The sequence below is a fragment of the Geotrypetes seraphini genome, chromosome 8, assembly GCF_902459505.1.
Source record: "Geotrypetes seraphini chromosome 8, aGeoSer1.1, whole genome shotgun sequence".
NCBI classification, from domain to species: domain Eukaryota; kingdom Metazoa; phylum Chordata; class Amphibia; order Gymnophiona; family Dermophiidae; genus Geotrypetes; species Geotrypetes seraphini.
The window spans coordinates 30773709-30801191 of NC_047091.1; the positions used below are offsets into that span (position 1 = coordinate 30773709).

At 44.3% G+C, this 27483-nt stretch overlaps 1 protein-coding gene across 1 annotated transcript in view; it reads left to right on the forward strand.

Annotated features, from left to right (window-relative positions):
- The window catches only part of CDCA8 (cell division cycle associated 8), a 35322-nt gene extending 8191 nt beyond the window's left edge, over window positions 1-27131 (forward strand). Inside the window, exons 3-11 of the mRNA XM_033954963.1 lie at window positions 8453-8581; window positions 12822-12862; window positions 21597-21663; window positions 23041-23120; window positions 23422-23516; window positions 23799-23882; window positions 24774-24897; window positions 26320-26406; window positions 26833-27131. Of these exons, the coding sequence (XP_033810854.1) occupies window positions 8453-8581; window positions 12822-12862; window positions 21597-21663; window positions 23041-23120; window positions 23422-23516; window positions 23799-23882; window positions 24774-24897; window positions 26320-26406; window positions 26833-26877 (752 nt within the window). The 3' untranslated portion in view covers window positions 26878-27131. The remainder of the gene's footprint in view (window positions 1-8452; window positions 8582-12821; window positions 12863-21596; window positions 21664-23040; window positions 23121-23421; window positions 23517-23798; window positions 23883-24773; window positions 24898-26319; window positions 26407-26832) is intronic.
- The last annotated feature ends 352 nt before the right edge of the window (window positions 27132-27483 follow it).

Below are 27483 nucleotides of genomic sequence, written 5' to 3' on the forward strand. Positions count from 1 at the left end.
AGCGTTCCTTCGCCTCTCTGATTCGTCCGAAACCAAAACCTTCTCTGACTAGAGCTTACAGACCTCCAGCTCGTCGTTACCCCATGAAGTCTACACCGGCTTTTTCTAGGCCTCCACCTAGACGGCCACAACAACAACGTCCTCAAAAGCCTCAGACACCTGCTCCAACCAAAACAGCTCCGTCTTTTTGACGGTCCAGTGATGAGCATTCCAACCTCTTTACATCCAAATTCCTCCCTACCAATCGGAGGTCGTCTTTCCCTTTTTTCATCTGTCTGGGAAACCATTACATCGGACCTTTGGGTCCTTACGATCATCCGAGAGGGATACTCTCTGCGCCTGCTTCAGGTGCCTCCAGATCACCCTCCAAGAGAGTGTCTTTCCAGTTCCTCGCAACTCCCTCTTCTTCTTCGGGAGGCTCGAGCTCTTCTTCACCTTCGAGCAGTGGAGGAAATTCCTCCTCACGAACGCAACCAGGGGTTTTATTCCAGATATTTCCTGGTTCCAAAGAAGACGGGGGATTTGCGACCCATTCTGGATCTACGAGCTCTCAACAAATTTCTAGTCAAAGAAAAATTTTGCATGCTTTCTCTCCCGATCCTGTACTCCCTCATGGATCAAGGGGATTGGATGTGCTCACTGGATCTCAAAGAGGCTTATACTCACATTCCTATTCATCCAAATTTTCGCAAATATCTCAGGTTCAAGGTGGGGAACCTTCACCTTCAATACAAGGTTCTTCCATTTGGCCTAGCAACCTCTCCTCGGGTCTTCACCAAGTGTCTGGTTGTGGTAGCCGCGGCTCTTCGAGCCCAGGGATTGCAAGTTTTTCCTTACCTCGACGATTGGCTTATAAAAGCCCCTTCTCTTTCAGGGGTTACGCAAGCGACCCTTCAGACTATTTCTTTTCTTCAAAGTCTGGGGTTTCATATCAACTTCCCAAAATCTCAGTTAGTTCCAACTCAATCGATTCAATTTATTGGGGCGGTGTTGGATTCCATCCGCATGAGAGCTTTTCTTCCTCTCAATCGACAAAATACTCTCTTAAACCTTTGTCATCATGTAACTTCCCTATCAACTATCAGAGCGCGTCAAATGATGGTCCTTCTCGGTCACATGGCATCTACAGTACATGTGACTCCTTTAGCAAGACTACATCTTCGCATCCCTCAGTGGACTCTAGCATCCCAATGGCAGCAAGCTCTAGATCCACCTTCTCGCCATATAACGGTGACGCCTTCTTTAAAGAAGTCTCTCCGCTGGTGGATGCTCTCTTCAAATCTTTCCAGAGGTTTGCTGTTTCACCATCTTCCTCATCAGAAAGTTCTCACAACAGATTCGTCCGAGTACGCATGGGGAGCCCACGTAGATGGTCTCCGTACGCAAGGATTATGGACGGCCACAGATCGTCGATGTCATATCAATCTGTTGGAACTCAGAGCGATATTTCTGGCTCTCAAAGCTTTTCTTCACATCCTTCACGACCAAGTAGTCCTTGTTCGGACGGACAATCAAGTAGCAATGTATTATGTCAACAAACAGGGGGGAACGGGTTCCCATCCTCTGTGTCAGGAAGCTCTGAAGTTGTGGCATTGGGCGATTTCACACAACATCTTTCTTCGAGCCGTTTATATTCAGGGTATTCAGAATTGCCTTGCAGACAAATTGAGTCGTCTGCTTCAACCTCACGAATGGACGATCAACTCCCCCACACTTCGTCAAGTATTCAACCGATGGGGGACTCCTCGGGTGGATCTTTTTGCGTCACCCAACAACTTCAAACTTCCTCTGTTTTGTTCCCGCATCTTCTCCCCTCTTCGTCTCGAGGCGGATGCGTTTCTACTAGACTGGAGGAATCAGTTCCTTTACGCCTTTCCTCCTTTTCCTCTGATTCTCAAAACTCTTGTCAAGTTGAAGTCGGATCATGCCACAATGATTCTCATAGCTCCTCGGTGGCCCCGACAACATTGGTTCTCTCTTCTTCTGCAACTCAGCATCAAGGAACCTCTTCTTCTGCCAGTTTTTCCTTCTCTGCTCACTCAGAGTCAGGGATCCTTACTTCATCCAAACCTGCAGTCTCTTCATTTGACAGCATGGTTCCTTTCCACCTGATGGATTCTGCTGAATTTTCTCAGTCTATTCAGGATGTTTTTCTGGCTTCCAGAAAACCGTCCACTCGTCAATGTTATAGTCAAAAGTGGACCAGATTTTCTTCTTGGTGTTCCACTCATAATCTTCAGCCAACTTCTTCTTCTTTGGCTTCTGTTTTGGATTATTTACTTCATCTATCCCAGTCGGGTCTCCAATCCACATCTATTAGAGTTCATCTTAGTGCAATTGCTGCTTTTCATCAGCCTTTAGAGGGGAAATCACTCTCGGCACATCCTCTAGTTTCTCGTTTTATGAAAGGTCTTTTTAATCTCCATCCACCGATCAAACCTCCCCCTGTGGTATGGGATCTTAATGTGGTCTTGGCTCAACTGATGAAACCTCCTTTTGAACCTATTGACTTGGCTCATTTTCGATATCTTACTTGGAAAACTGTTTTCTTGATTGCTCTCACTTCAGCTCGTCGAGTTAGTGAGTTACAAGCTTTGGTTTCGGATCCACCTTTTACTGTTTTTCACCATGACAAGGTGGTACTCCGTACACATCCCAAATTTTTACCTAAGGTAGTGTCTGATTTTCATATCAATCAATCTATTGTTCTACCCGTATTTTTTCCTAAGCCACATTCTCACCCTGGTGAGGCGGCTTTGCATACTTTGGATTGTAAACGTACGTTGGCTTTCTATCTTCAACGTACTCAACCTCACAGAAGTTCTCCTCAACTTTTTATTTCTTTTGATCCAAATAGATTAGGTCATCCCGTTTCGAAGCGTACTATCTCCAACTGGTTGGCTGCGTGTATTTCTTTCTGTTATGCTCAGGCTGGTCTTCCTCTACAGAGTCGAGTAACGGGCCATAAAGTCAGGGCTATGGCGGCTTCGGTTGCTTTCCTCAGATCAACTCCTATTGAGGAAATTTGTAAAGCTGCCACTTGGTCCTCGGTTCACACTTTTACTTCTCATTATTGTCTGGATACTTTATCCAGGAGGGATGGCCATTTTGGCCAATCTGTGTTACAGAATCTTTTTTCTTAAATTGCCAACTTCCCTCCTCCCTTTTGATTTAGCTTGGAGGTCACCCATGTGTGGGAATATGCTGCCTGCTTGTCCTGGGATAAAGCACAGTTACTTACCGTAACAGGTGTTATCCAGGGACAGCAGGCAGATATTCCCACAACCCTCCCACCTCCCCTGGTTGGCTTCTTAGCTTGGTATCTGAACTGAGGATCCTCTCAGGAGATGCGCCCCCTAGTTTGGGCGGGAAGGCACGCGCGCATGCGCGATGCAGCAATCGAAAGCTCGAGATCTTCAAGCAAGATGCTTTCGAGGCTGTCCGCTGCGGGGCTCCGTCGGTGACGTCACCCATGTGTGGGAATATCTGCCTGCTGTCCCTGGATAACACCTGTTACGGTAAGTAACTGTGCTTTATGGCTACAGAGGCGCTTTGCGATGCCTAATGCCACTATAGGTGTGGCTATCGTCGTAAGTAGCAGTAAGCATAAAGTGCCTCCATAGTTGCGCTTCACTTGAAAGGTTGTTGCTGGAAATGTAGGTCTTTAAAACCCTGGCCTATGTTTCTGGTACCTAACTTTTCACGAAGCTGCAGTTCTATAAACGGCATCGTTGCGTGATTAATGCAATCAGCAGCCGCTGCCGCCGTTTGTGGAATCCGGCCCCCAAGTGCGTGCAATTGGCAAGTGGGTGTATGCTGGGTTTGTTTTGGGCAGCAATAACTCATTGCCCTAAAAGATCGACATTGGGAGTTACACCTGCTACCAAGCACATTTATGAATTTGTAAATAGCTATAATGCAGCACTCCATTGGAGGGATTAGGGGAGGTTGCTTCCTTAATCCCCTAGCGCTGCCCTGCAAAGGCCAGAAGAACTAGTGCCTATCTATATTGAAGCACTTGCTTCTTTTTGCTATTGCAGGGCAGAGTGTTCCTCCCCACCCCACCTTCTTAATGCCAAATTAGTCAGGGAAACAGTCACTGATAACATAGGATGATACATAAGAACATAAGCAATGCCTCCGCTGGGTCAGACCTGAGGTCCATCGTGCCCAGCAGTCCGCTCACGCGGCGGCTCAACAGGTCCAGGACCTGTGCAGTAACCCTCTATCTATACCCCTCTATCCCCTTTTCCAGCAGGAAATTGTCCAATCCTTTCTTGAACCCCAGTACCATACTCTGCCCTATTACGCTCTCTGGAAGCGCATTCCAGGTATCCACCACACGTTGGGTAAAGAAGAACTTCCTAGCATTCGTTTTGAATCTGTCCCCTTTCAACTTTTTTGAATGCCCTCTTGTTCTTTTATTATTCGAAAGTTTGAAGAATCTGTCCCTCTCTACTCTCTCTATGTCCTTCATGATCTTGTAAGTCTCTATCATATCCCCTCTAAGTCTTCTCTTCTCCAGGGAAAAGAGTCCCAGTTTTCCCAATCTCTCAGCGTATGAAAGACGTGTTGCTCTCCTCTGAACCCTCTCGAGTATCACCATATCCTTCTTAAGGTACGGCGACCAATACTGGACGCAGTACTCCAGATACACAGTTATGTTTCTAAAGTCACAAAGATAAGCCGATATGTGCTGGCTTTCAACCTGTCACTATTTTCTACATCCAATTCTCCTGTATTTTAGCAGGCTCTGTGATTTGCAGAACCTGTTCTAAAATATTTATGAAGTTTGAGACTCACTGACCTGCATATGTTAAGGCTGCCCTTATTCATTATAGATAGTTTTTGTGAACAATTTTAACCCCTAGCAGTATATCACAATAAACATAATGCCAATAAAAATGGATCACCCCTTTCCTGAACATACTGTGTCCCCTATGCGATAAAGGAAATCTCAAATGTAAGCACTCAAGTTTTTATGGTTTGACAATTCACTTAAAGTGCATTCCTGTGCAAACAGCATACAATTTCTTATGAGTGGGTTGTCAGCCCCAACTCGTGAGTTGAATTGTAGAAGAAGTTGATCATTTTTCTTGGCTCTGCCTCATCTCCCTGGGCAGCGCCTCCTCTCCTCAGACTTAATTTTTACAAGTGAGTTGAGAAGATGTCTTTTCCTCTGCTCTTTATTTTCAGGTCTTAATCGGATCTTTTTCAGGGGGTTTGAAGCCTTTTATCATGCAAAAAGTTGCACTAAATGGGGACCTGAGGAGCATCCATGTATCATGTGCTGCAGGAGCTGTGGGCTTAGACCCTCTGGCAGGTCATGAATTGCAAAATGCTCAAGAGCTTGTGTTTAAGTCCCTGCACTCATTTGGAGTTCTTTGTGCAGTTCTTAAGATTTTACTTCAAAAAGCTATGGCTAGGATGGAGTTGGTAGTCTTCATCAGAAAGCATATGGGGACAGATCAGATTGAAGAAGGCTCTGAATAAGGGGGTAGACTTGGAAGTAGTCTAAGGAAATATTTTACAGAAAAGGTAGTGAGCACATGGTAGAAAAAGTATGCTGTCTGAATTTAGGATAGCACAGGGCGAATACAAAGTGTTGCAGAACTTAGTTTTTGGTGTAAATGGATAGACCATTTAATCTTTATCTGCTTGCCTGATAGGGGGCAAAAAGCCTCCACATTCACAGTGGTGACATCACGGAGGTCAGGAGTAGTTCAAGTAAAGCACTTGCTAATATTCTGTCTGCAGCAAGATGGTGGCATATACAGTCGTGGATCAGTGTATCGTAAACTGTGTGCTGCCCGAGATTCCAAGTGTGCCACGAGATGCCAAGGAGGAGGAGAGGCGCTGGCTTACTGCCTACAGGATGTGTGTCTCACGGCGCGCCTCTCCACTCCCTGGATCTTTCCTTTGAGCAGCTCAGGGTCCGTTGGAGGGCCTTCACGCATGCACGAACATCGACATGATGGATGCCTCAAGCTTCGGCCAACACATTTAGTGTGTCACGGCTTGGCAAAGTTTGCGAGACACTGCTGTAGATGAATGCTTGTGTTATTGTAAGATCTGATGGGAGGAAGCTGAGTTTTGAGCTGACAGGGCTGCTTATCTTAATACTGTCATTCAGTCTGATATTGGCTGAGTTACTACATACAGTGCATGTTCATATATGCATATCTACTGTATTACATCATGTTATCAGATACAGTAGACTCTCTGTTAACCAGAACCAGAGCACCCAGAAAACCAATAGTGTAATACTTTAAATAAAAATGCAAATCAAAATCTGGTGGAAATTTAAGTGTAAACTTTGCACACCACATCCGAGTACGCCCACACTTTGCTTACTACCTGTTCAATAGTTTGTCTGGAATAGTTTATGGCAGGGGTGCCCACACTTTTTTGACTCACGAGCTACTTTTAAAATGACCAAGTCAAAATGATCTACCAACAATAAAATTAAAAAAAAAAACACAACGCACACTGTACGCATAGAATTCCGGGGTTTTTTCAAAGAGGTCAAAGCAGATGACTCTATGCACTGTCACCTCAGTAACAACCATACAAAAATAGACAAATACCCACCCCCTCCCTTTTTACTAAACCACAATAACATTTTTTAGTGCAGGGAGCTGCGCTGAATGCCCAGCATTGCTCTCGACACTCATAGGCTCCCTGCGCTAAAAACCACTATTGCGGTTTAGTAAAAGGGGACCATATTGTAAAATATAGACAGCAGATATAAATTCAGACACATTTTGATCACTAAATTTTAAAATAAAATCATTTTTCCTACCTTGTCTGGTGATTTCATGAGTCTCTGGTTGCACTTTCTTCTTCTGACTGTGCATCCAATCTTTCTTTCAGCCTGTATGCTTCCTCTCCTCCACACCTCATTACCTCCCCCAACTTTTTCTTCTTCTCTCCCTGACCTTTCTTTCTTTCTCTCTTCAGGCCCCCTTTCTTTTTTCTGTTTCTCTTCTTTCCTTCCCTTCTGTTTCCCTGCCTGCCCCCTTTCTTTCTTTCTTTCTCCCTGCCCTTCCCCAAGCCACTGCCGCTGCCATCAGGGAACAGGACCCAAACACCACCAATGGATAACAGGCCCCAAAGCCGCCGCCGCCGCTCCATGCTCTCTCTGCTTTGGGCCGATGAATCTTCCTCTCCTCGACGTCAATTCTGTCGTCGGAGAGGAAGTTCCGCCCAGCCAGGCAGCGATTGGCTAGCCCGAACTTCCTCTCCGACGGCAGAATTGACGTCGGGGAGAGGAAGATTGATCGGCCCCGATAGATCGCCAAGGCAAAGTGAGTTCTGGATGATCGACTCACTTTGCCTTGGCGAGCTACCGGTCGATCGCGATCGACCTATTGGGCACCCCTGGTTTATGGTATGGCATAGTATGGGATATAGTATTAGTTAGGCCTATTTTTTATAGTAACTCTCAAGCAACCAGAAACCACATTTATCCAGCATCTATCAAACCCTGTGGGTGCCGATTAACAGAGCCTACTGTAAATATTTAGCTTTTTGGTTCTATATTTTCAGAATGGAGAATGATAGAATTGCAAAGCTATTTTAGGCAGGGTTCTTAGAATATGCATCTTCAAATGAAATTAAGAGGTGATAGGCTCAACAGTAATCTAAAGAAATACTTTTTTACAGAAAGGGTGGTAGATGCGTGGAACAGTCTCCCAGAAGAAGTGGTAGAGACACAGAGACTGTGTCTGAATTTAAGAAGTGGGATAGGCACTTGGGATCTCTTAGAGAAAGGAAGAGATAATGGTTAATGCAGATGGACAGACTGGATGGGCTGTTTGGCTTTTATCCCAGGACAAGCAGGCATGATATTCTCACATGTGGGTGACGTCATCTACGGAGCCCCAGCGCGAACAGCTTTTCAAGCAAACTTGATTGAAGTTTCAAGTTTGCTACACTGCACCACGCATGTGCATGCCTTCTTGCCCACTAGAGGGCACATCCCCACCTCGTGGTCCTCAGTTCAGTTTTTTCCGCGGAGCCAGAAGCCCTGTGGAAATTGTGCTCTTTAGCTTTTGCCTTCTGACACCGCGGCTGGGTGTTTTTGCTCGGTCGCTGTGTTTCATTTGTTGTTTTCTTCGTTCGTGTATTAGTTAACGTAAAAAAAAAAATAAAATAAAGGTTTTTGTTCGGCTCCGGGGGATCCCGGTAGCCGCGGCCACGGGACATCGTTCGTTCCCGGCCATTTTTTGAGTTCATGTCCCGTCCCTTGATGGGCTTTAAAAAGTGCACCCGGTGTGATCGGTTGCTCTATCACCGATCCACACCGGTGGTGCTTGCTCTGCCTGGGTCCTGAGCATCATGTTTCTGTGTAAATAGAATAATCCTGTTGACCAATTTCTAGCATTGTCAATTCAACACTAAACATTGCGAGCATTCCTTAAGCAGGATTAAACCTACCTTTTTCTTCCAGTCAAAATTATCGTTGAGCAGATGAAAACAGCTGGTTCAAGAATGATGAAAGAAATAGATGCTCTCTATAATTTGGAAATTATCAAACTTCCGATGTCACTAAGGGAGATGAACTGGCTGGAGTACTTTGGTATGATACGTTCTTTTTCTTTGTAAAGTGTTAATTATTTCTTTATAGTCATTAAGAGCCCGGATTCTATATAGGTTGCTTAAAAAACCTGTAGCTCTAAGCATGATTCAATAACGGGCACACTGCGTAGAATCACGCAGAGCGCTGCCTAAGCAGCGTTAGACGCCCTAACTTTTAGGTGCACCATATTTACGCCAAGGTTTTGGTCTAAGTTAGTTGCACCTAACTCCAAAACACGCCCACCTTTCGCCCATAACCACACTACCAAGTTTCATTTAAGTCCAGTTATGAGATGTTAAAAATGCTTATTTTACAGAATTGTCAAAATTGGGATAGATTAAATTATTCATTCTGGTGGGAATCCCTATGTTTATGGCCATTCAGAAGGGATATTATAAAAAATTTATGGAAGTTTGGGAACCATTAACTAAATATTGTAAAGTTTGATTTATTTGTATAACTGAGGAAAGCATGCACATCCGGGGAGGGGGGTAGGTTTTGGCATTGGTTAAGAAGTATAGAAGGGTTGATTATAAGTATTTTTTTTTTTTTAATTTCTTTATTCATTTTATAACTTACATCAAGTGTACAGTAAATATCAAACAATTATAGTACAACATCACTTGAAAATCTACAATATCATACAACAAGAAGATTTAACCCCCACCCCCTCCCAAATTCATATACAACTAAAATATACCACATGAAAATAATATTACAAGTATTTTTATGAGATGCTTGTTAATTAGAAAGTAGGTGGGAGTTTAGCTTCAAAAATGATAAGAAGAGACTTGTTTTCCAAACAGACAATGTATTATGGAAATTCTAATAAGGCGGGAAGATTATTGGCAAATTATCTTAAAGCAAAAAAAAGAACTAACATTAATGGGATAAAAGATGATAATGGTATAATAACCAATCAAACGGATATAATTTTAAAGCAGTTTCTAAAATTTTATAAGGACCTGTATTCTTCCGAGCCTTATTTGGAGAGGCAAAAAGATGGTAAAAATTTTTTAGATTTAATTATTGGACCTAAGGTTCCTGATCATATAAAACGGAGTTTAGATGAACCTATATCATTAAAAGAATTAGAAACAGCGTTGAGATCTCTTAGAGTTGGATCTGCTCCAGGTGGTGATGGTTATACAGTAGAATTTTATAAAACATTTCAAAATGTCCTTTCCCCATATTTACTAAATTTATATCAGACACAACTTATAAAAGGTGATATTAAAGGTACTATGGCTGAATCAATAGTAATTGTTTTGCCTAAGCCAAATAAAGATCCTACTTTGGTTTCAGACTACAGGCCTATATCTTTAATAAATGTGGATAATAAACTTTTGGCGAAAATTTTGGCTTTGAGATTAGCCAAAGCTCTCCCACATATTATAGACACGCATCAGACGGGTTTCGTTGCTAAAAGACATTCCTCTAATAACTCTAGATTATTGTTTCATATGTTAAATTTATCAAAAAAAATGGATGAACCGGCTTTTACAGTTTCCTTGGATGCAGAAAAAGCGTTTGATAGGGTAGAATGGAATTTTATGTATCAGGCTTTAGAATGGTTTGGTATAGGTTCTGGATTTATACAAATGGTAAAAACATTGTATAGCTTCCCGATTGCAAGATTAAATATTAATAATATGATATCTGATGGTTTTCAATTGCAGAGGGGAGTTAGACAAGGTTGTCCTTTATCTCCTTTGTTATTTGATGTTGTATTAGAACCCTTATTGTTAGCAATATTCTGATATGGAATATAAAATTTCAGCTTATGCGGATGATATTTTACTTTATTTGAGGAATCCAGAGTCTACCTTATCTTGTCTATTGGAATTAATTGATATGTTTGGCAAAATTTCAGGTTATAAAATTAATTGGAGTAAGTCTGAACTTATACCTTTAAATGTTCATTGTGTAAAAGGATTATTTGACGTTTTTCCGTTCATATGGAAAGAAGAAGGATTTAAATATCTTGGCATTCAAGTTAAAAATACAATTGAAGATACAGTAAAAGAAAATGAAAAATTTGTATTGAAAAAAGTTACAGAGTTATGTGAGCAATGGAATCCGTTACATCTTTCTTGGTGGGCGAGAGTTCAAACTATTAAAATGATGATCTTGCCTGTAGTTTGCTACCAAATGAGTATGATACCTATTTATTTTCAGGGGTCCTTTTATAAAAAGCTTAATAGCATTTTAACGAAATTTCTTTGGCTTGGTAAAACGCATAGAATAGCTTTGGTATCTTTGCAAAAATCAATTAAGGAGGGAGGGGTAAATTTTCCAAATTTTTATAGGTACCATCAAGCCTATATTTTACGTCAGGGTATGTATTGGATCCTCCCAGAACTGATAGATAATGCACCGGATTGGTTATATTTGGAATGGCGCCTTATGTTTCCCCTAAATTTAGTTCATCTTCCAAGTATCAACATGCCTAGAAGATACAGAGAAAATAAGATATTAATGGATACTTGGAAAACGTTGAGGTTTATTAGTAAATTAACACCTGTCCCAAAAAACAAGTCAACTAATCAGTCTTTATGGATAAACTCCAAGATTAAAATTGGCGGAGCTCAAATCCTTTGGAAGGAATGGATTATTGCAGGCATTAGATCTCTGAATGATGTTATTTCGGAAGGTAAACTGCTGGAATTTTCACAATTGCAACATAGATTTGGTCTTAGTAGAAAACAAAGTTTTAAATGGTTGCAATTGAAGCAGGCCATTCAGGTTGGGTTCCCTGAATGGAAAACATTGAATAATTAATATAGTTTAGAGTTCTTATGCTTCCAAGCAGACTTCCTAGGGCATCAAGCTGCATTGTGGTATAAATTAATATCTGGATATTTGAATAAAAAACCAAAAAATGGTCTAAGAGACATTTGGAGCATTGAGATTAAGCATCAAATTACTGCATCTCAATGGCCACTAATTTGGTCTTGGAGAATGAGATGTACAGTGTCAGCATCTATGAGACAAACTTGGTTCTTTTTATTACATAGAGCTTTTTGGACCCCTACACGTTTGCAAAAATTAGATAGTTCTAAGTCCAATAAATGCTGGCACTGTGATCTGGAACCTGGGACGTTGGATCATTTACTATATCATTGTCCCTACATTAAAAGTTTTTGGAATGCAATTTGGCCACAAATTAATAAATTGATGGAAAATTATGTAGCAATATCATATGATACAGTGTTATTTGGAATGATGATGAGAAAAAAAAGTCAAATTTCACCAGAAAATAACAAGCTTTTACTAGTCATGACAGGGGTTGCCATTCAGCATATAACCAATAACTGGAAGAATCATAGTAACCTTAATTATACATTTTGGTGGAATACAATTTGTCATATATTCAAAATGGAAAGAGTAATAGCAATACAAAGAGGGACATATCCTAAATTTATAAAAATATGGGGGCCATTGACAAAGTATTGTACTGAATGAATAATAGGATTTATCTTCTTCTTTTCTTCTTTTTCTTTTCTTCTTTATGGCACACATGGAGGGGGGTAGTGAAAATAATTTTACATAACATGTTATAATATGGTATACAATATGTATAAGGTGATTGGAAAGTACTTGAAGGGTGGGGGGTGGGAGAGGGGATAAAAAAAATTTGTTCAGAATATTATGTAATAGATATAAAAGTGATATTGTGTATTCATTAGTTGTAACTCAATATTTTGTACACTTCATGTAAAATATGAAAATGAATAAAGAATTATAAAAAAAAAGAAAGTAGGTGGGAGAAAATAAGTCTTGTCTTTATTCTTTTTAAGTATATTGTGCTGTAATGATAATATTTTATGTAAATGCATCATCTTTTGTGCACAATTGAAGTTTTAAAAATGAATAAAGAATTTTAAAAAAAGATGTTAAAAATGCCATTTATCAATGCCTACATGTAGACACCTAACTTTAGAGGGACTTTATGGAATTTAGGGGTGTCAAATAAACATGCTTCTAAAATCTATTTTAGATGAAGTACAAATCCTTGGTGTATTGTGTGGTCATGCCATTTCAGGGGGTGATTGTTTTAACACGGTCTAACATATATTGGAAGCTTGCTTTCTGCTGTGCTTATCTGTGCAGTATGGAAGCTCGATATAAACCTTTCTAAGTACAGATTTATTATTATATTTTTTTAAAGGTTTATATTCATAGTAATGCAGTTCTGCTTCTGCTGCTCTTGAATAAATGCTCTTTTATTCTTCTCCAGCCAAGGGAGGGTGTCAGAGGGCCTTGGCAGAGGTGGCGGAGGTAAGTTCTGTTTCCTCATACTTCTGTGACTTGGAAAGATATAGCACACCATTAGAGAATGACACGGGGAAAAAATCTGTCCCCGTCACCGCCCCGTCCCCGGCCCACCATCCTCTGCACCGCCCCGTCACCGCCATTCCATTCACCGCCCCGTCACCGTCACTGGCATCCCTTTCACCGCCCCGTCACCGCCACTGCCATCCCATTCACCGCCCCGTCACCGTCCCCGCAGCATCCATATAAGCCTTAGTACTCTAATATTTAGCGTATTCCATTCTTATAAATCAAAGTTCCTGCTGCTGAACTAGACAAAGAGATGTTCAGCTGGCAGGGCTTTGTTTATAAATTTTTATTAACACAACTAATATACCACCATAATGTTTCCGACAGAGGACAAGTATGCAATAAATGCATTTTGCTGTTTCAATGCCAGTGCTCATTAGAACAACAGACAGCAATATGGACATTCACCTTATGTAGTACTTTTTTAATATATAAAAATAGGCAAAATTAGTTGCTGTTTTATCATTATATTTTCTTGCCATTATAGTATTCTTCATTGATCATTTTTCTTTTTAAATTCAAAACAAATTCAACCTATCTTGTGTCCCAGCATGAATTAATGTTTCACTCAATTGGCTGTTTCAAGGGAATTAACCCTCCAACTTCCATTTGCAAAAATACCCAATGTTGTTCCTTCTATGAGCAATATTTAAATTATGAGGAACAACATTGGGTATTTTTGCTGAATTGTGTGACACCATTTGGGCTGAACATGAAGATTGAAAATGCCTGGTTAGCCCTGGACAGATGATTTGAACAGCCAGGAGCCTGTCCTGGCCATTTAAATAATTTTGAATATCTAGTCCAATGATAACAGAATTAGGGTGATTATAGAAACATAGAACTTTGTTGATCACTAAAAACAGTGGAGACTAAGGGTCTATCAAGCTCAGCATCCTGTCTTTGACACTGGCCAGTCTTGGTCTTTGGAACTGCCCATTGTGTCAGAAGCAATAGGGATTAAGTGACTTGCCCAGGGTCACAAGGAGTGTAGTGTAGCTCTAACCACTGGATTTAGAAGTTGGCTTCTTTTGGGATCTTTAACTCATCATCGCTAGGACTCGAATCTGAGTCCGTGGCACCTAACATAGAATGGAATTAGTATGGCAAAGTAATGAAGAATGGTCCAGCAGCCCCCACCCTCCCTCCACCTCACCTTATATTCGTTCCGAGTTTGCCGGCTTCCTTTTTCCCTAGCCGCACGCGTTCAAAAAGCCGTGCATTTAGCCAGCTCCCTCCCTCCACCTCACCTTAAATTTCGAGTTTTCCGGCTTCCTTTTTTCCGAGCCGCACGTGTTCAAAAATCCGTGCACGCTCGGCTGCGCGAGTCAATCAAACTTCTCCTCTCCTGCAACTTCCTGTTTCCGGTTGCGTCAGAGGAGAAGATTGATTGACTCGCGCAGCCGCGCGTGCACGGATTTTTGAACACGTGCGGCTCGGAAAAAAGGAAGCCGGAAAACTCGAAATTTAAGGTGAGGTGGAGGGAGGGAGCTGGCTAAATGCTGCGGGCGGTGGCTGCGGGGACCGCGCGATCCTTGATACCTCACTGCGGAGACAAGACCATTCACCGCCCCGCGGGCGGTGAATGACCTTGTCCCCGTCGCCGCAGCGACTGCTAGTTTTCTTCCCCGTTTTCGGCGGGTGACCCGCGGCTAAAATGCGGTGGCCGCGGGTAAACCGCCACCGTGTCATTCTCTACACACCATAGTAAAAGGAGCTCTAATGACTAGAACGCACTTTCAGGGATCTCAAAGTCCCTCCTTGAGGGCTGCAATCCAGTCGGGTTTTCAGGATTTCCCCAATGAATATGCATTGAAAGCAGTGCAAGCTCATAGATCTCATGCATATTCATTGGGGAAATCCTGAAAACCTGACTGGATTGTGGCCCTCAAGGAGGGACTTTGAGACCTCCTGGCGTATATAGTTTTATGCCTCCCTTGAATTTATGCTCTAAGGCAGGGATAGGCAATTCCGTTCCTCGAGAGCCGGAGCCAGGTCAAGTTTTCAGGATCTCCACAATGAATATGTATGAGATGGATTTGCATGCACTGCTTTCATTGTATGCTAATAGATCTCATGCATCTTCATTGGGGAAATCCTGAAAACCTGACTGGATTGCGGCCCTCGAGGAGGGACTTTGAGACCCCTGCATTAAATGCTACGAAGCCCATAGAAGAAATATGGCTTCTTTAGCACTCTCCAGACCAGTAGAGGTTAACTTTACGATTGGGTATATATCTAATCATGACCAGCAGGTGGAGACTGAAAACAAAACTTTGGGACAGTATATCCTAGCCCCTCCTCTCTATTTCCCTCAGTCTTCTTTCAGTCTCCAGCAGGTGTTGAGTGATCTGTACCCATCTCCCTTGGTAGGGCTGTTGGAATTTGTTTAGGGGTTTATTGTCCCTGTTTTTAGCCGGACGGAGCTTGGACGGACTCTGTTTGGGGGTTCGTCCGACCTCGGGGGTGTCAAACCCGGCGGGTCACGAGCGGGGTCCCTCCCCCCACTTCCTCCACCTCCCCATATTTTTTTAGAGGAGCCTCAGCAGTAAGCCTTGCCCCCTAAATCAAGCAAGGCATATTGCTTCGAGAGCCTGTGGAGTCTGTTCTGTAAAAAAAAAAAAAAAAAAAAAAAAAATCCTGAGGTAGTGCTGGTCTGGAGGGTTGTATCCCTTTAAGAAAACTGTATTTTACTGTATTTTTTCAACTAACCGGCACTTTATTACAGCTAGGTCGCGTATGGAGCAATGAGCACTTCTAAAGGGAAAAAGTGCTCATTGTGCTCCAGACGCGAGGCACTCGCGGCCGGCCTGTGCAAGCGGTGTTCAGGCCGGTGCGGTGGAGGAGCTCCGTCGGCAGCGGCTGCAGGCGCCCAGAGCTCCCCGCCGATGGTGCCTCGCGAGTCGGCAGGGAACGGTGGAGAAGCCCGGTCTTCTCCGTCCGCCCACGGAGGGATTCCCCGAGCCGCCGACGGTCGGGTTTTGGAGGATTCCCTCTCAGCTGATATTTTGACAGCTGATGCCGGCTTGCCTGTTTTAGCGGCTGAGACTTTTCAGGTCTCTCAGCCGCTGCAGGCTGTGGAGGGAGCAGTTTTGGCGGGAAAGACGCCATTTTCTCTGTCTGGCCCCTCCATTTTGTCTTCCACCTCAGGTGACCTTCCCCCTGTTTTGGCTAAGCAGGGGCAGGTTGCTGCTGGGTCCCCTGCTGTGGCAGGGAGTCCCTTGGGACCCTCGGGGGGTTTTCCCCCTGATTTTTTCTTTTCATTATGCAAAGCCTATTTTCAGGCGGCTGGGGGTCCCGGTTGCGCCCAGGGGGTCTCGGGGGGTGGGGTTTCCTCCGCGCTCCCTGCGGCTTTGCCTCTCTCGTCTGACGTGACGTCCCCTCCGCCGCCTCTCTTGTCCAAGCGTCCGCGGGTGTCGTGGGACGAGGATTTGTGGTCGGAGGAACGTGTCGGTCTGGAGGAGGACCTGGACCCTTCTGAGGAATTCCAGGACCCTCTGGAGGGGACGGAAGCTGGCGGCGGGTTGTCGGGTTTCCCGTTCTCCAGTGACGAGGCGTCCGTGGTGCGCCTTTTTCAGAGAGATGAGCTGCCTGACCTTATTCAACAGGTTTCTTCGGCTTTGCGTTTTGAGGACGCGCCGCCGGAGACTCCGCGTGTGGGGGACCCTCTGTTACGAGGGATCCGTTCCGTTTCCCGCTCTTTTCCTATGCATCAGGATATTCGGGATATTATTCTGGAGCAGTGGAAAACGCCGGAGACGCCGTTTCGGCTGGCGCGCAGCATGGCTCGCCTGTATCCCATTCCTGAAGGGGATCGGGCTACGTTAGCTTCGCCAGTCGTGGATGCGGTGGTCTCGGCTATTTCCAAGCGGCATACCGTGCCTGTTGAGGGCGGTTCTGCCTTGCGGGACTCTGAGGAGCGCAAATTGGAGACCATCCTTAAGCAAAATTTTCAAGTCTCTGCCTTTGGGGTCCAGGCGGCTATTTGTGGGGGACTGGTCGCTCGCGCCGTGTTTCGGTGGGCGGAGCGGGTCTTGGATCGAGAGTCTGACGACTGGTCTCTGGTGGATCAGGAGGTAGCGAAGATTGAGATGGCTGCCTCATTCCTCTCGGATGCTCTGTATGACTTGGTGCGGATCTCGGCTAAGTCCATGGCTTTTGGCGTGGCCGCAAGGCGTGTGTTGTGGCTGCGCGCTTGGGCGGCGGATGCTGCGTCCAAAGCTAAGCTTACTAAATTTCCCTTTCGGGGGTCGTTTTTATTTGGAGAGGACTTGGATAAGCTGATTCAGACTCTGTCGGACTCGAAAGTTCCCCGTTTGCCGGAGGACCGTGCCCGCCCGGCGTCTCGGGGTGGTGCGGCCCGGGGGCGTTTGCGGGAATTTCGCAAGTATCGCCCTGGGCGTGGGGCTGCTTCTTTCCAGTCTCCGGGGTTTTCCCGGGGTCGGTTCTTCCAGCGCATGCAGCCCTTTCGGGGGGCCCGTCGGGGGGCAGGGAATCCCTCCGCCGGTTCCCCCGCTTCCCGTCCTGCACAATGACGCCTTGCCGGCGCCCCCCTTGGTTCCGGTGGGGGCTCGGCTGCGCGAATTTTTCCCCAAATGGGCCGAGATCACGTCCGATCAGTGGGTCCTGGAGGTGGTGCGGGACGGTTATGCCCTGGAGTTCGCCCGCTCTCTGCCGGATTTTTTCCTCGCTTCTCCATGTCAGTCTCCGGGGAAGACGCAGGCTTTTCGCCAGACCCTTCAGCGCTTGCTAGATCTCAGGGCAGTTGTTCCGGTGCCCCCTTCGGAGTGGGGCACGGGCAGGTACTCCATTTACTTTGTGGTGCCCAAGAAGGAGGGGACCTTTCGGCCCATCCTCGATTTGAAAGGGGTCAACAGGGCTCTCAAGATTCCCTCTTTCCGTATGGAAACTCTGCGGTCGGTCATTCTGGCGGTTCAGCCGGGGGAGTTTCTCACTTCTCTCGATCTGACGGAGGCCTACTTGCATGTTCCCATTCGGGCCTCTCATCAGCGTTTCCTGCGCTTTGCGATCTTGGGTCGGCACTATCAGTTCTGTGCGCTTCCCTTTGGGCTGGCCACGGCTCCCCGGACGTTCACCAAGGTGATGGTGGTCGTCGCGGCAGCCTTGCGGTCGGAGGGCATCCTGGTACACCCCTACCTGGACGACTGGTTAATTCGGGCCAAGTCGTTGCAGGAAAGCTCCCGGGTTACGGCTCGGGTGGTGGAGTTTCTCCGGTCGCTGGGCTGGGTGGTCAACCTTTCCAAGAGTCGGTTGGTTCCGGCTCAGCGTCTGGAGTACCTCGGGGTGCTGTTCGACACCTCCTTGGGGAAGGTCTTCCTCCCAGAGGCCCGGGTGAGCAAATTGCAGTCTCAGATTCGCCTGCTTTTGGCGTCCCGGTGTCCTCGGGCGCGAGATTTCCTCCAGGTCCTGGGGTCGATGGCGGCGTCCCTGGACGTGGTGAGGTGGGCGCGGGCCCACATGCGTCCTCTTCAGTATGCTCTGCTCCGGAGGTGGTCTCCCCAGAGGCACGGGATGGATGTTCCGGTTCCCCTGCGAGGCTTGGCGCGCTGCAGTCTGCGTTGGTGGCTCCGGACCCCTCACCTAGTTCAGGGGGTGGGTCTGGATCTTCCGCAGTGGACGGTGCTCCTTACGGATGCGAGTCTCCTGGGTTGGGGGGCCCAGTGCCTGGGTCACTCAGCTCAGGGAACCTGGTCCACGGAGGAGGCCTCCTGGTCGATCAACGTGTTGGAGACCAGGGCGGTCCGGCTGGCGCTGTTGGCTTTCCACTCCCTTTTGTTGGGCAAGTCGGTCAGAGTCCTGTCGGACAATGCCACGGCGGTGGCTTATGTCAATCGTCAGGGGGGCACCAAGAGCACTCTGGTGGCGCAGGAGGCGGCTCGGCTCATGGTTTGGGCGGAGTCGCATCTTCTGGACCTCTCGGCCTCTCACATTGCCGGGGTAGAAAACGTTCAGGCGGACTTCCTCAGTCGTCACTTCCTGGATCCGGGAGAGTGGTGTCTCGGCGCCGAGGCATTTCAGTTGCTAGTGCGTGCTTGGGGGCAGCCCCTGATGGATCTGATGGCTACAAGTGGCAACGCCAAAGTACCCCGCTTCTTCAGTCGTCGCAGGGACGGTCTGGCCGAGGGTCTGGATGCTCTGGTCCAACCGTGGCCAACGGAGGGGCTGTTGTATGTGTTCCCTCCTTGGCCATTAGTGGGCAGAGTACTGCTTCGCGTTGTTCGCCATCCGGGGCTGGTGGTTTTGGTGGCTCCGGATTGGCCTCGTCGTCCGTGGTATGCGGATCTGGTGAGGCATCTGGTGGCGGATCCTCTTCCTCTGCCTCTCGGGTGCGATCTTCTGACGCAGGGTCCCATTCCCATGTTCGACCCGTCTCCCTTTTGTCTTACGGCTTGGCTCTTGAAAGGGGCCGCCTGAGTAAGAAGGGATATTCCGACAAGGTGATCTCTACACTTTTGGGGTCCCGGAGGCTTTCTACCTCTCGGGCTTATGTACGGGTTTGGCGTCTTTTTGAGGAATGGTGCCGAGCGCGGGGAGTGGTCTCCTTTCGCGCTTCTCTGCCTAACATTCTAGAGTTTTTGCAGGATGGCCTGGATAGGGGCCTGGCCTGGTCTTCTCTTCGGGTTCATCTGGCGGCCCTGTCGGCTTTTCGGGGGCTGGTGACAGGTCAGCGTTTGTCAGCCATTCCTGATGTGATTCGCTTTCTTAGGGCGGCCAAGTTGCTCAGGCCTCCCATAAGGCCCTCGATTCCCTCTTGGGATCTCAATCTGGTTCTCTCTGTTCTAGTGCGCCCTCCTTTCGAGCCGTTGGATGGCTGTTCGTTGAAGGACCTTACGCTGAAGTCGGTCTTTTTGGTGGCCATTACTTCCGCTAGACGGGTGTCGGAGCTACAGGCTTTCTCTTGTAGGGCTCCCTTCCTGGAGTTTTCGAAGGAGCGGGTTGTTTTGCGGCCTGTTCCTTCCTTTCTGCCGAAGGTAGTTTCTCCTTTTCATGTCAATCAATCGGTGGTCCTCCCGGTCTTGGGTAGTCGGGAGGGTTCTTCTGAGCAACGACAGCTGCGCAAGTTGGATGTCGGTCGGGTCCTCCATGCTTATGTGCAGCGGACCCGGGAGTTTCGGAGCTCCGATCATCTCTTTGTGCTTCTGGCGGGTCCTCGTCGGGGGGCTGGCGCTTCTAAGGCTACTATTGCGCGCTGGATCAAGGAGATGATTGCTTCCGCTTATCTTCTGAGTCAGAAGCCGGTTCCGGAGTTTCTCAAGGCTCATTCCACTAGGGGTCAGGCGGCTTCTTGGGCTGAGTCGTCGCTTGTGCCTCCGGTGGATATTTGTAAGGCTGCGGTTTGGTCCTCCTTGCATTCTTTTGTTCGGCATTATCGGGTTGATGTTCAGGCGCGTCGGGACGCGGTGTTCGGTGAACGTGTACTGGTATCGGCCCTTCGGGGGTCCCGCCCGTGAGGGGACTGCTTTGGTACGTCCCAATCGTAAAGTTAACCTCTACTGGTCTGGAGAGTGCTAAAGAAGGAGAAATTAGGTTCTTACCTGCTAATTTACTTTCTTTTAGCTTCTCCAGACCAGTAGAGGTCCCCACCCTGTCTGTTGTTGTTGTTGTTGGGGCTGTTGCGCGGGCAGTTTTTGGTTTTTGCTGCGGGTTCTAGTATTTTTCTAGGGCCGGGGAGTATTGAAGAACAGCGGCTGTGGCTCGGCTGGTTTAGCTGGCGAGCTGTGGGGACCTTCTTCCTTCGGGAATTTCTCCTCTGCATTTTCCAACAGCGTTTTTGGGTATGTTATTTGTTACTCCTTTCGGAGTATTGTTTTTTCTCTCTGTTGTTTTCCAGTTCTTGGTTCTGCTTGGCTATTCGGCAGACTGAGGGAAATAGAGAGGAGGGGCTAGGATATACTGTCCCAAAGTTTTGTTTTCAGTCTCCACCTGCTGGTCATGATTAGATATATACCCAATCGTAAAGTTAACCTCTACTGGTCTGGAGAAGCTAAAAGAAAGTAAATTAGCAGGTAAGAACCTAATTTCTCCTTTCTTAGCATTTAGAACCAGATTCTTGAAATGGCGCCCAAGCTAAAAATGAATGCCGCTTAAATGACGTTTTTAATTGAGTTTCATGGCACCTACTGACACCTACAAAATCAGCACCGACAGAGGCATGATGCACATCAAAATTAGGCGCCGGAAATGTAGGCCTGGAAAACCCTACTTTTCTGGCGCCTACCTTTGCTGGAGTGCAATTCTAAACCGGCATCCTCGCATGATTGTCATGCAATTAGCAACCACTTTTAAGGTGGTTAGACAATCTGGGCCTTAGTGCGCACTAAATCTGTTAGTGAACCTTAATAAGAATGCGATAAGCGCCCACATTTGGATAATATGTAAAGTGACTATTCAGTCTACTGATGTGTTAATTTTGTATTTTATAAGTTCAATTGTGATCTGCTTTGCACTTAAATAAAATAGAAATATTAAGTCTTATATTTATCAGCTTGCTTGTAACTTTTATGCTGGATAACTCATGTGAGCAATACAGCAAGTTAGATAGCTTCCAGCCTATTCAAAGGGGAAAGGAAAACCTGAAAAACTCACAAGATGACATGTTTGTGACACGCTAGTAATCCTAGTTGCTGATTTTGTGGCTGATTTATTTCAGGCTGATTTGGATGTTGAAGAAATAATAACAAAAGTTTCTCAGACACCTTTCAAGCCTGCCAAGAAAGGTCAGTGAAATTTGGCCTTTTACGTTTGTGAAGCATAATGTGGAAATTTAAGCGGTTTGAATTTAAACTGGACTTCAGCATCTGTTAAAAAGTTGATGGCTGGCTGGAGCTTCTCATGTTTGGTCCTGGTCTGAATCCAGTTAGTTGTTGCTTTGTCTTGCTTAGCTTATACCAGAGGAATTGCTGATTTCTGTCCAGTTCTAGGAACCAGGAGCTTGCAGCACTAAACCCGCTTTTACAGCATATTTAATCATCTCCTCAGAGTCTTTGGGGATTGTGTTGACACACAAACTGAGTTCCTCTTTCATCATTCAAGGTAGCACATTGGTTGGTAGATTTGCAGGATATTTATTAGTGGCTCTGCTGAATCCATGAATTTTCAGCTTGCTATACTGTCAATCCGTTGCAGCACTTTTAAACAGGAGCTTTGCTTAGTTTGAGAGAAGAAATTCCTTTCTTTCCCTCCACCCCCTTCACCTTCCAAGACTCAACAATCATGGTCGCCCAACACCACCACTCCCAGACCAAGTCTGTAAAATGCATAATTGGATTCTTCCCAAAAGCAAGAAGGGTGGGGGGGGAGCAGTGCTGATACTACTGGGTGTGGCGGCTGGTACCTGTTTTGCTTTGACTTTACCAGCACGTAATTTGCTTAATGGTTAGCCCATCCCTGATTACTTTTGTAATACATGGGAGAGATAACTTGTCAGGTTCCTTTTCAATGAAGAAACTTATTTGGAACAACTATGAGAGCAAGGAGTCAAATCTTGTCAAATAACAACAAACTTTTATTTATTTTGACTGGAGTAGCAATACAGCAAATAACATACAATTGGAAAAAGTATGACAGTTAAATTACAATTTCTGGTGGAATTCTGTATGTCATATATACAAAATGGAACTCACAATAGCAACGCAAAAAGGTTATTTTAGTAAATTTCAGAAAATCTGGGGACCATTAACAGATTTTTGTAATGAATGATTAACTTTTCCCATGATAAGATATTTGATTGTTGTTATTTCATAATACATGATTATTTGAATAGTTTCATAGTAATGATACTTCTATGTATTATTGAGTAGGGAGGGAGGGGAGGAGAGGTTATTCTATTCAATAAGAATAATTTATATATTAGATTTCTTATATAATATTTAAAATATTACAGAATATTAATTTGTAATGAAATGTTATACTTAATGCATATATGAGAGTTAATCAAGTGTGTATCTTTTAGTTCATATGAGTTTAACTGCTACACTTGTTGTAACATGCAAAAATGAATAAAGAATTTAAAAAAAAAATTTTTTTAAATGAAGAAACACATGGCCATGGCAGTTTTTTCACTGTTAAACTTTTTATTTGTCTCCTCCCTATAGTAAAAGAAACAAAGAATATGGCGGCAGGTCAAGAAGTTGTTCTTATAACTGAAAAGACAATTGAAAAAACCCAAACAAAGGTAATTCATGCCTTGAGCTTTGGAAGGTAGAAAGTGCAGTGAGCTGTGTTAAATACTGCAAGGAAGATAGTAATCATCTACTTCTGAGAATGCTTTTGATGGAAAGAAAATGAGAAGTGAATGTGCACATCTGGATTGGCTTGAACATCTCTTTGTACCTTCTCTGACAAATCTACAGTTTCAGGAAAGTTCCCGGGAGGAGACCCCACTGTCTTGCAGCTCTAAATTGCACAGGGCAGTAACAGAAGTACATCCAGCTTCCAGTAATGCTTTTCTTAATTGTTTTACATGTTTTAAATAGGCTAAGTCAACTGCAAAGAAAGTTCCTGTTACTGCTCCTACCAGGAAGAACAGAGCATGCTCAATCAACAACTCAACGATTAGAAGAAGTAAAAGGTAATGATTTCTGTGGTAGCTTCTTATAAAGCAGAAACAAATTTGAGTTATCCAGGCAATACCGTATCTTTAGATTAGTAGGTTTCTGCAAGGAACTCAAAAGAAGTTTATGATGTTAATATTTGTTATTGAACTAAACTAATTTTTAGCACATTTTAAAAGCTTTTGTTATAGTTCTATGATTTATTTTTTGAAAAAAGACAAGAGAGTGGGTTGACATGACAGCATTTAATCATAGCAGAATTACTCAATTCCTTCTTTTTTTTTCCCTGTTATAAACAGGTCATTCCGAAGGAACTTGGTGACCCCGTTGAATAACAGAGTTGCAGATTTGTCAGGAAGTGGATCAAGGCACATGACCTCCAGGTAAATAGTCATTTAATTTCAGTGATTCTCAATTTATTTATTAAAAGCCTTTTTGAAGAAATTAATTCAAGGTAATGTAAAACAGGAATGCTGTTACACTTCCCCCTCCGAATCCACGTTTTCAGCATCCACGGATTCGGTTATTCGCGATTTTAAAACAAACAAACAAAAAATTTTATTTTTTGGGCTATTTTAAGCCCTGTAAGCCCCCCCCCCTTAAGCCTTACCTGGTGGTCTAGTGGGTTTTCGGGACAAGAGCGATCTTCCCACGCTCCTGCCCTGTGCAGATCGCTCATAGGAAAAGGCTGCCTTGAGCTCCCGTAGTCTCTCGAGCCTTTTCCTGTGAGCGATCTGCACGGGGCAGGAGCATGGGAAGAGCACTCCTGCCCCAAAAACCCGCTAGACCACCAGGTAAGGCTTACATGGCTTAAAATAGCCGGGGGGGGGGGGGAAGCGGGGCTTAGGGGCAGAACTGGCCCGAATATTATTTGCGTTTTTTTAATATTCACGGGCCAGCTCTGCCCCTAACCCCCGTGGATACGGAGGGAGAAGTGTAATACAACTTAAGTTGTTTAATCAAGCTATAAGATGAGTTCTGTTTCTTTAGCCTAAAGTGATCACAAGTAATAAAGTAACAACAATAAGAAAAAAAAAAATAGATGACCTGAAGATTTTGGGGTTTTGTCTAAATTGTGTATTGTATGCAGTTAACTGAGACCAAAGCTTTGTTTAGGGCTTACTCTTCTTAGACGATAGCTACATAAAGAAAGCAGCGTGATATGTGAATCTTGTGAAAGAGAACCTGAGCCCTAAAACATGCTGTAGAACCTAATTCTTGTAGTGTTAAGAGTCGCAGAAGGAATTAGTTACAAGCAAGATCATCTTTGGCAGGCTCTACAAAACACCATTTCGTACTCCGGGACCGCGGGAACAGGTGTACTGCTGTTCGGAAAATGGGAGTCCTCTTGCAGACTTTCAGAGTGTTTATGTGAATGTGCCAGTTGGAGATGGAAAGGTAAAGGCGACTTCCCCCCCAAAAAAAAAAAAAAAAATTCCAAATTTGTTTTGAACCTATGCAATTGGCTTCTATATATGCATGTGTACATTATATTCTAATTCTGTAGATCACAAACCTCCCTCTTTTACTAAAACATAGCGCAGGTTTTAATGCCGGCAGTAGCAGTAACTGCTCCAACACTCATAGAATTCCTATGAGCGTCGGAGCAGTTACTGCCACTACCGGCGCTATGCATTAGTAAAATGGGGAAAGTTTCTGGATTTGAAAGTTAATGTAAAAAGATTCTGTTACTAGTAGTGGTGATGTAGAAAGGGTATCACAGGGGTCAAAGCCCAACCGTCCTGCATGTTCTCCTTACACGGCTGCTGTTTAAAAAAGGTTGTTATTGTGGCTTAGATGTCCTTTTCTAAACTGGAACTGCAATTTGTGTGGTGGAAAATGCCTTTAGTAATACAAATTTCGTGATTAATCTTCCAATCAATAAACATCACTCAGCCCAATACTTTATTGAATGGAAATTCAGATTCCACCTTTTCAAATAGAATCGGTGGTAATAGTGGTACTCTTCATTATTTCATATTACTGGTAAATTTTAAACTTTTATACTTTATTTATAACTTATTTATTAAATCTTTTTATAAAATTGAATAACTTATCTTAGAATCCTTCTCGGTTCCCCTTCCCGACGTGTTTCGTGTATCTTTCTCAAGGTCGGGGGAACTGCAAGACATAAGCCCACATTATAACTTCCATCATCCATTCAGGTATCCTTATATACCATTAGATAATGAAAACAACTACACTCACCAAAGGATAAGGGTAAACTTGCTCCATTTCCTACTGCCGCAGGTGATCAAAAGATGGCCGCGGCGTTCATTCTGAGTGTTAAATAAGCTCCTCCCCTGACGTCACTTTCTCACCTAGCAACCATTCATACACTCCCGCGTCCCCCTTTTTTTAGTAAAACCCAAGTCAAAGAGTCCACCTGAGCCATCACAAGTCATGTTAACTCGGTTATAGCTCATGAAGTAAAGTTTCAGTGGAAATTCTTTTGCCTTTGTGATACATCACTTTTTGGGCATATCCGTAGCCTCCAGCATTGTAACATTCACATGGTTATTAAACAGGATTGAATGTTGCTGCTTTCGGTGATCCAGCATCTGTTCTACTATAACTACAAACACAACAGTGTGTGTCAGCAGGCCTAGATTTTCCTCTCTAGATCAAGCAATATTAGTTTTTGTAATAATCAGCAGCTTTACATTGCACTGTACCAAAGGGAATCTCTCTGGTACTTACACCTGCTGGGTTCATAGCTAGTGAATGAAATTTGGCATCCCAGGCCAGTGCAAGGTTTTATTCAGACCTGGAAATATCCTGGAACCAATAGTGTATTAACATCAGCATTTTCTTGTACAGAACATTCGATTATTACCCAATGAAATGGACACAGATGATCTTAGCAACCTGAATCACGAGACCTTTCAAAATATTCAGCTGCTATCAGTAAGTCTCTTTATCAGCCTAGCAAACTGGACTGCATAGGTGTATGTAATTCTAGGTACAGTCATATTGGGGATATAGTTTGAATACAGATGTTTGTTACTCATTGTTTGCAAGAGTCAGACTAATGCATGTTTGCTGAGATAACAAAAAATGTGCATGCTGTCAGAATGCTTCAGATCCATTCTGTCAGGTCATTCATGGCTGTTGTAAGAAAGTGTTTTTCATGGTTAAATCAGTCAATGATGAATGATCACATACTGTAAGGAAGTGGCATATATAAGCCCTGGGCACATCTGTTTTGGGAGGGTGCATTGTAAGAAATTTAGTCCCATCTGTATTCCTTCCAGTCTAGGGACATTTTTTTAAAGATGAACCTGCTTACATTTTAGAAAATGACTTAACTTTTTTTTCTTTTTTCTTTTCAAGAATCAACTTGCAAAAATATGCAGAAAAATACAGAACAAAAGTTGATACCTGGGCTAGCATTGTTTTACCTGAAACATTTGTATTACTTCCTTTACTAGATGTACTTGTAAACATTGTTTTATCTTTTATCTGTACAATTGTGTGCCTTATGCATAAGCCTGGGATGAGAAACAAGTCTTGTGAAATATGTGCTTTCACTATAGTGTGTACAGTACCCTTTTATTAACAGATTTTTTTTATATGGACCTGATGGTGTCTTAGGCTGTGCATTTATAATAAATTTTATTTTCCTTGTTTTATCAGGTGCAAGCATAGTGAAATTGTACACTGTCTCCAGCTGAAAAATAGTGGGGGAGGGAGAGGTATGGGGCTGTTCACTGTGTCTAAAACATTTATTTTCAGTTAGAAGCAACCGGAATCATGTGCTAATGGACTATTTCTGCTTTGAGCACATGGGGGTGCTGTGCTCTTATTAGCTGCTAAGTGCTTCTCGGTCTAGCCTTTCTTCTGAGCTATCTCATAAATTCCCTTCTCTCGATGTTCATAGCTCAGGTTTCATTTCTCTCTCTATGCACCCTTTCTTCAAATAGCCAGGAGAAAGGAGTTTTAAAATTTGTGTTTTTAATTTGAATGGCAAACTGCTTACTGTCG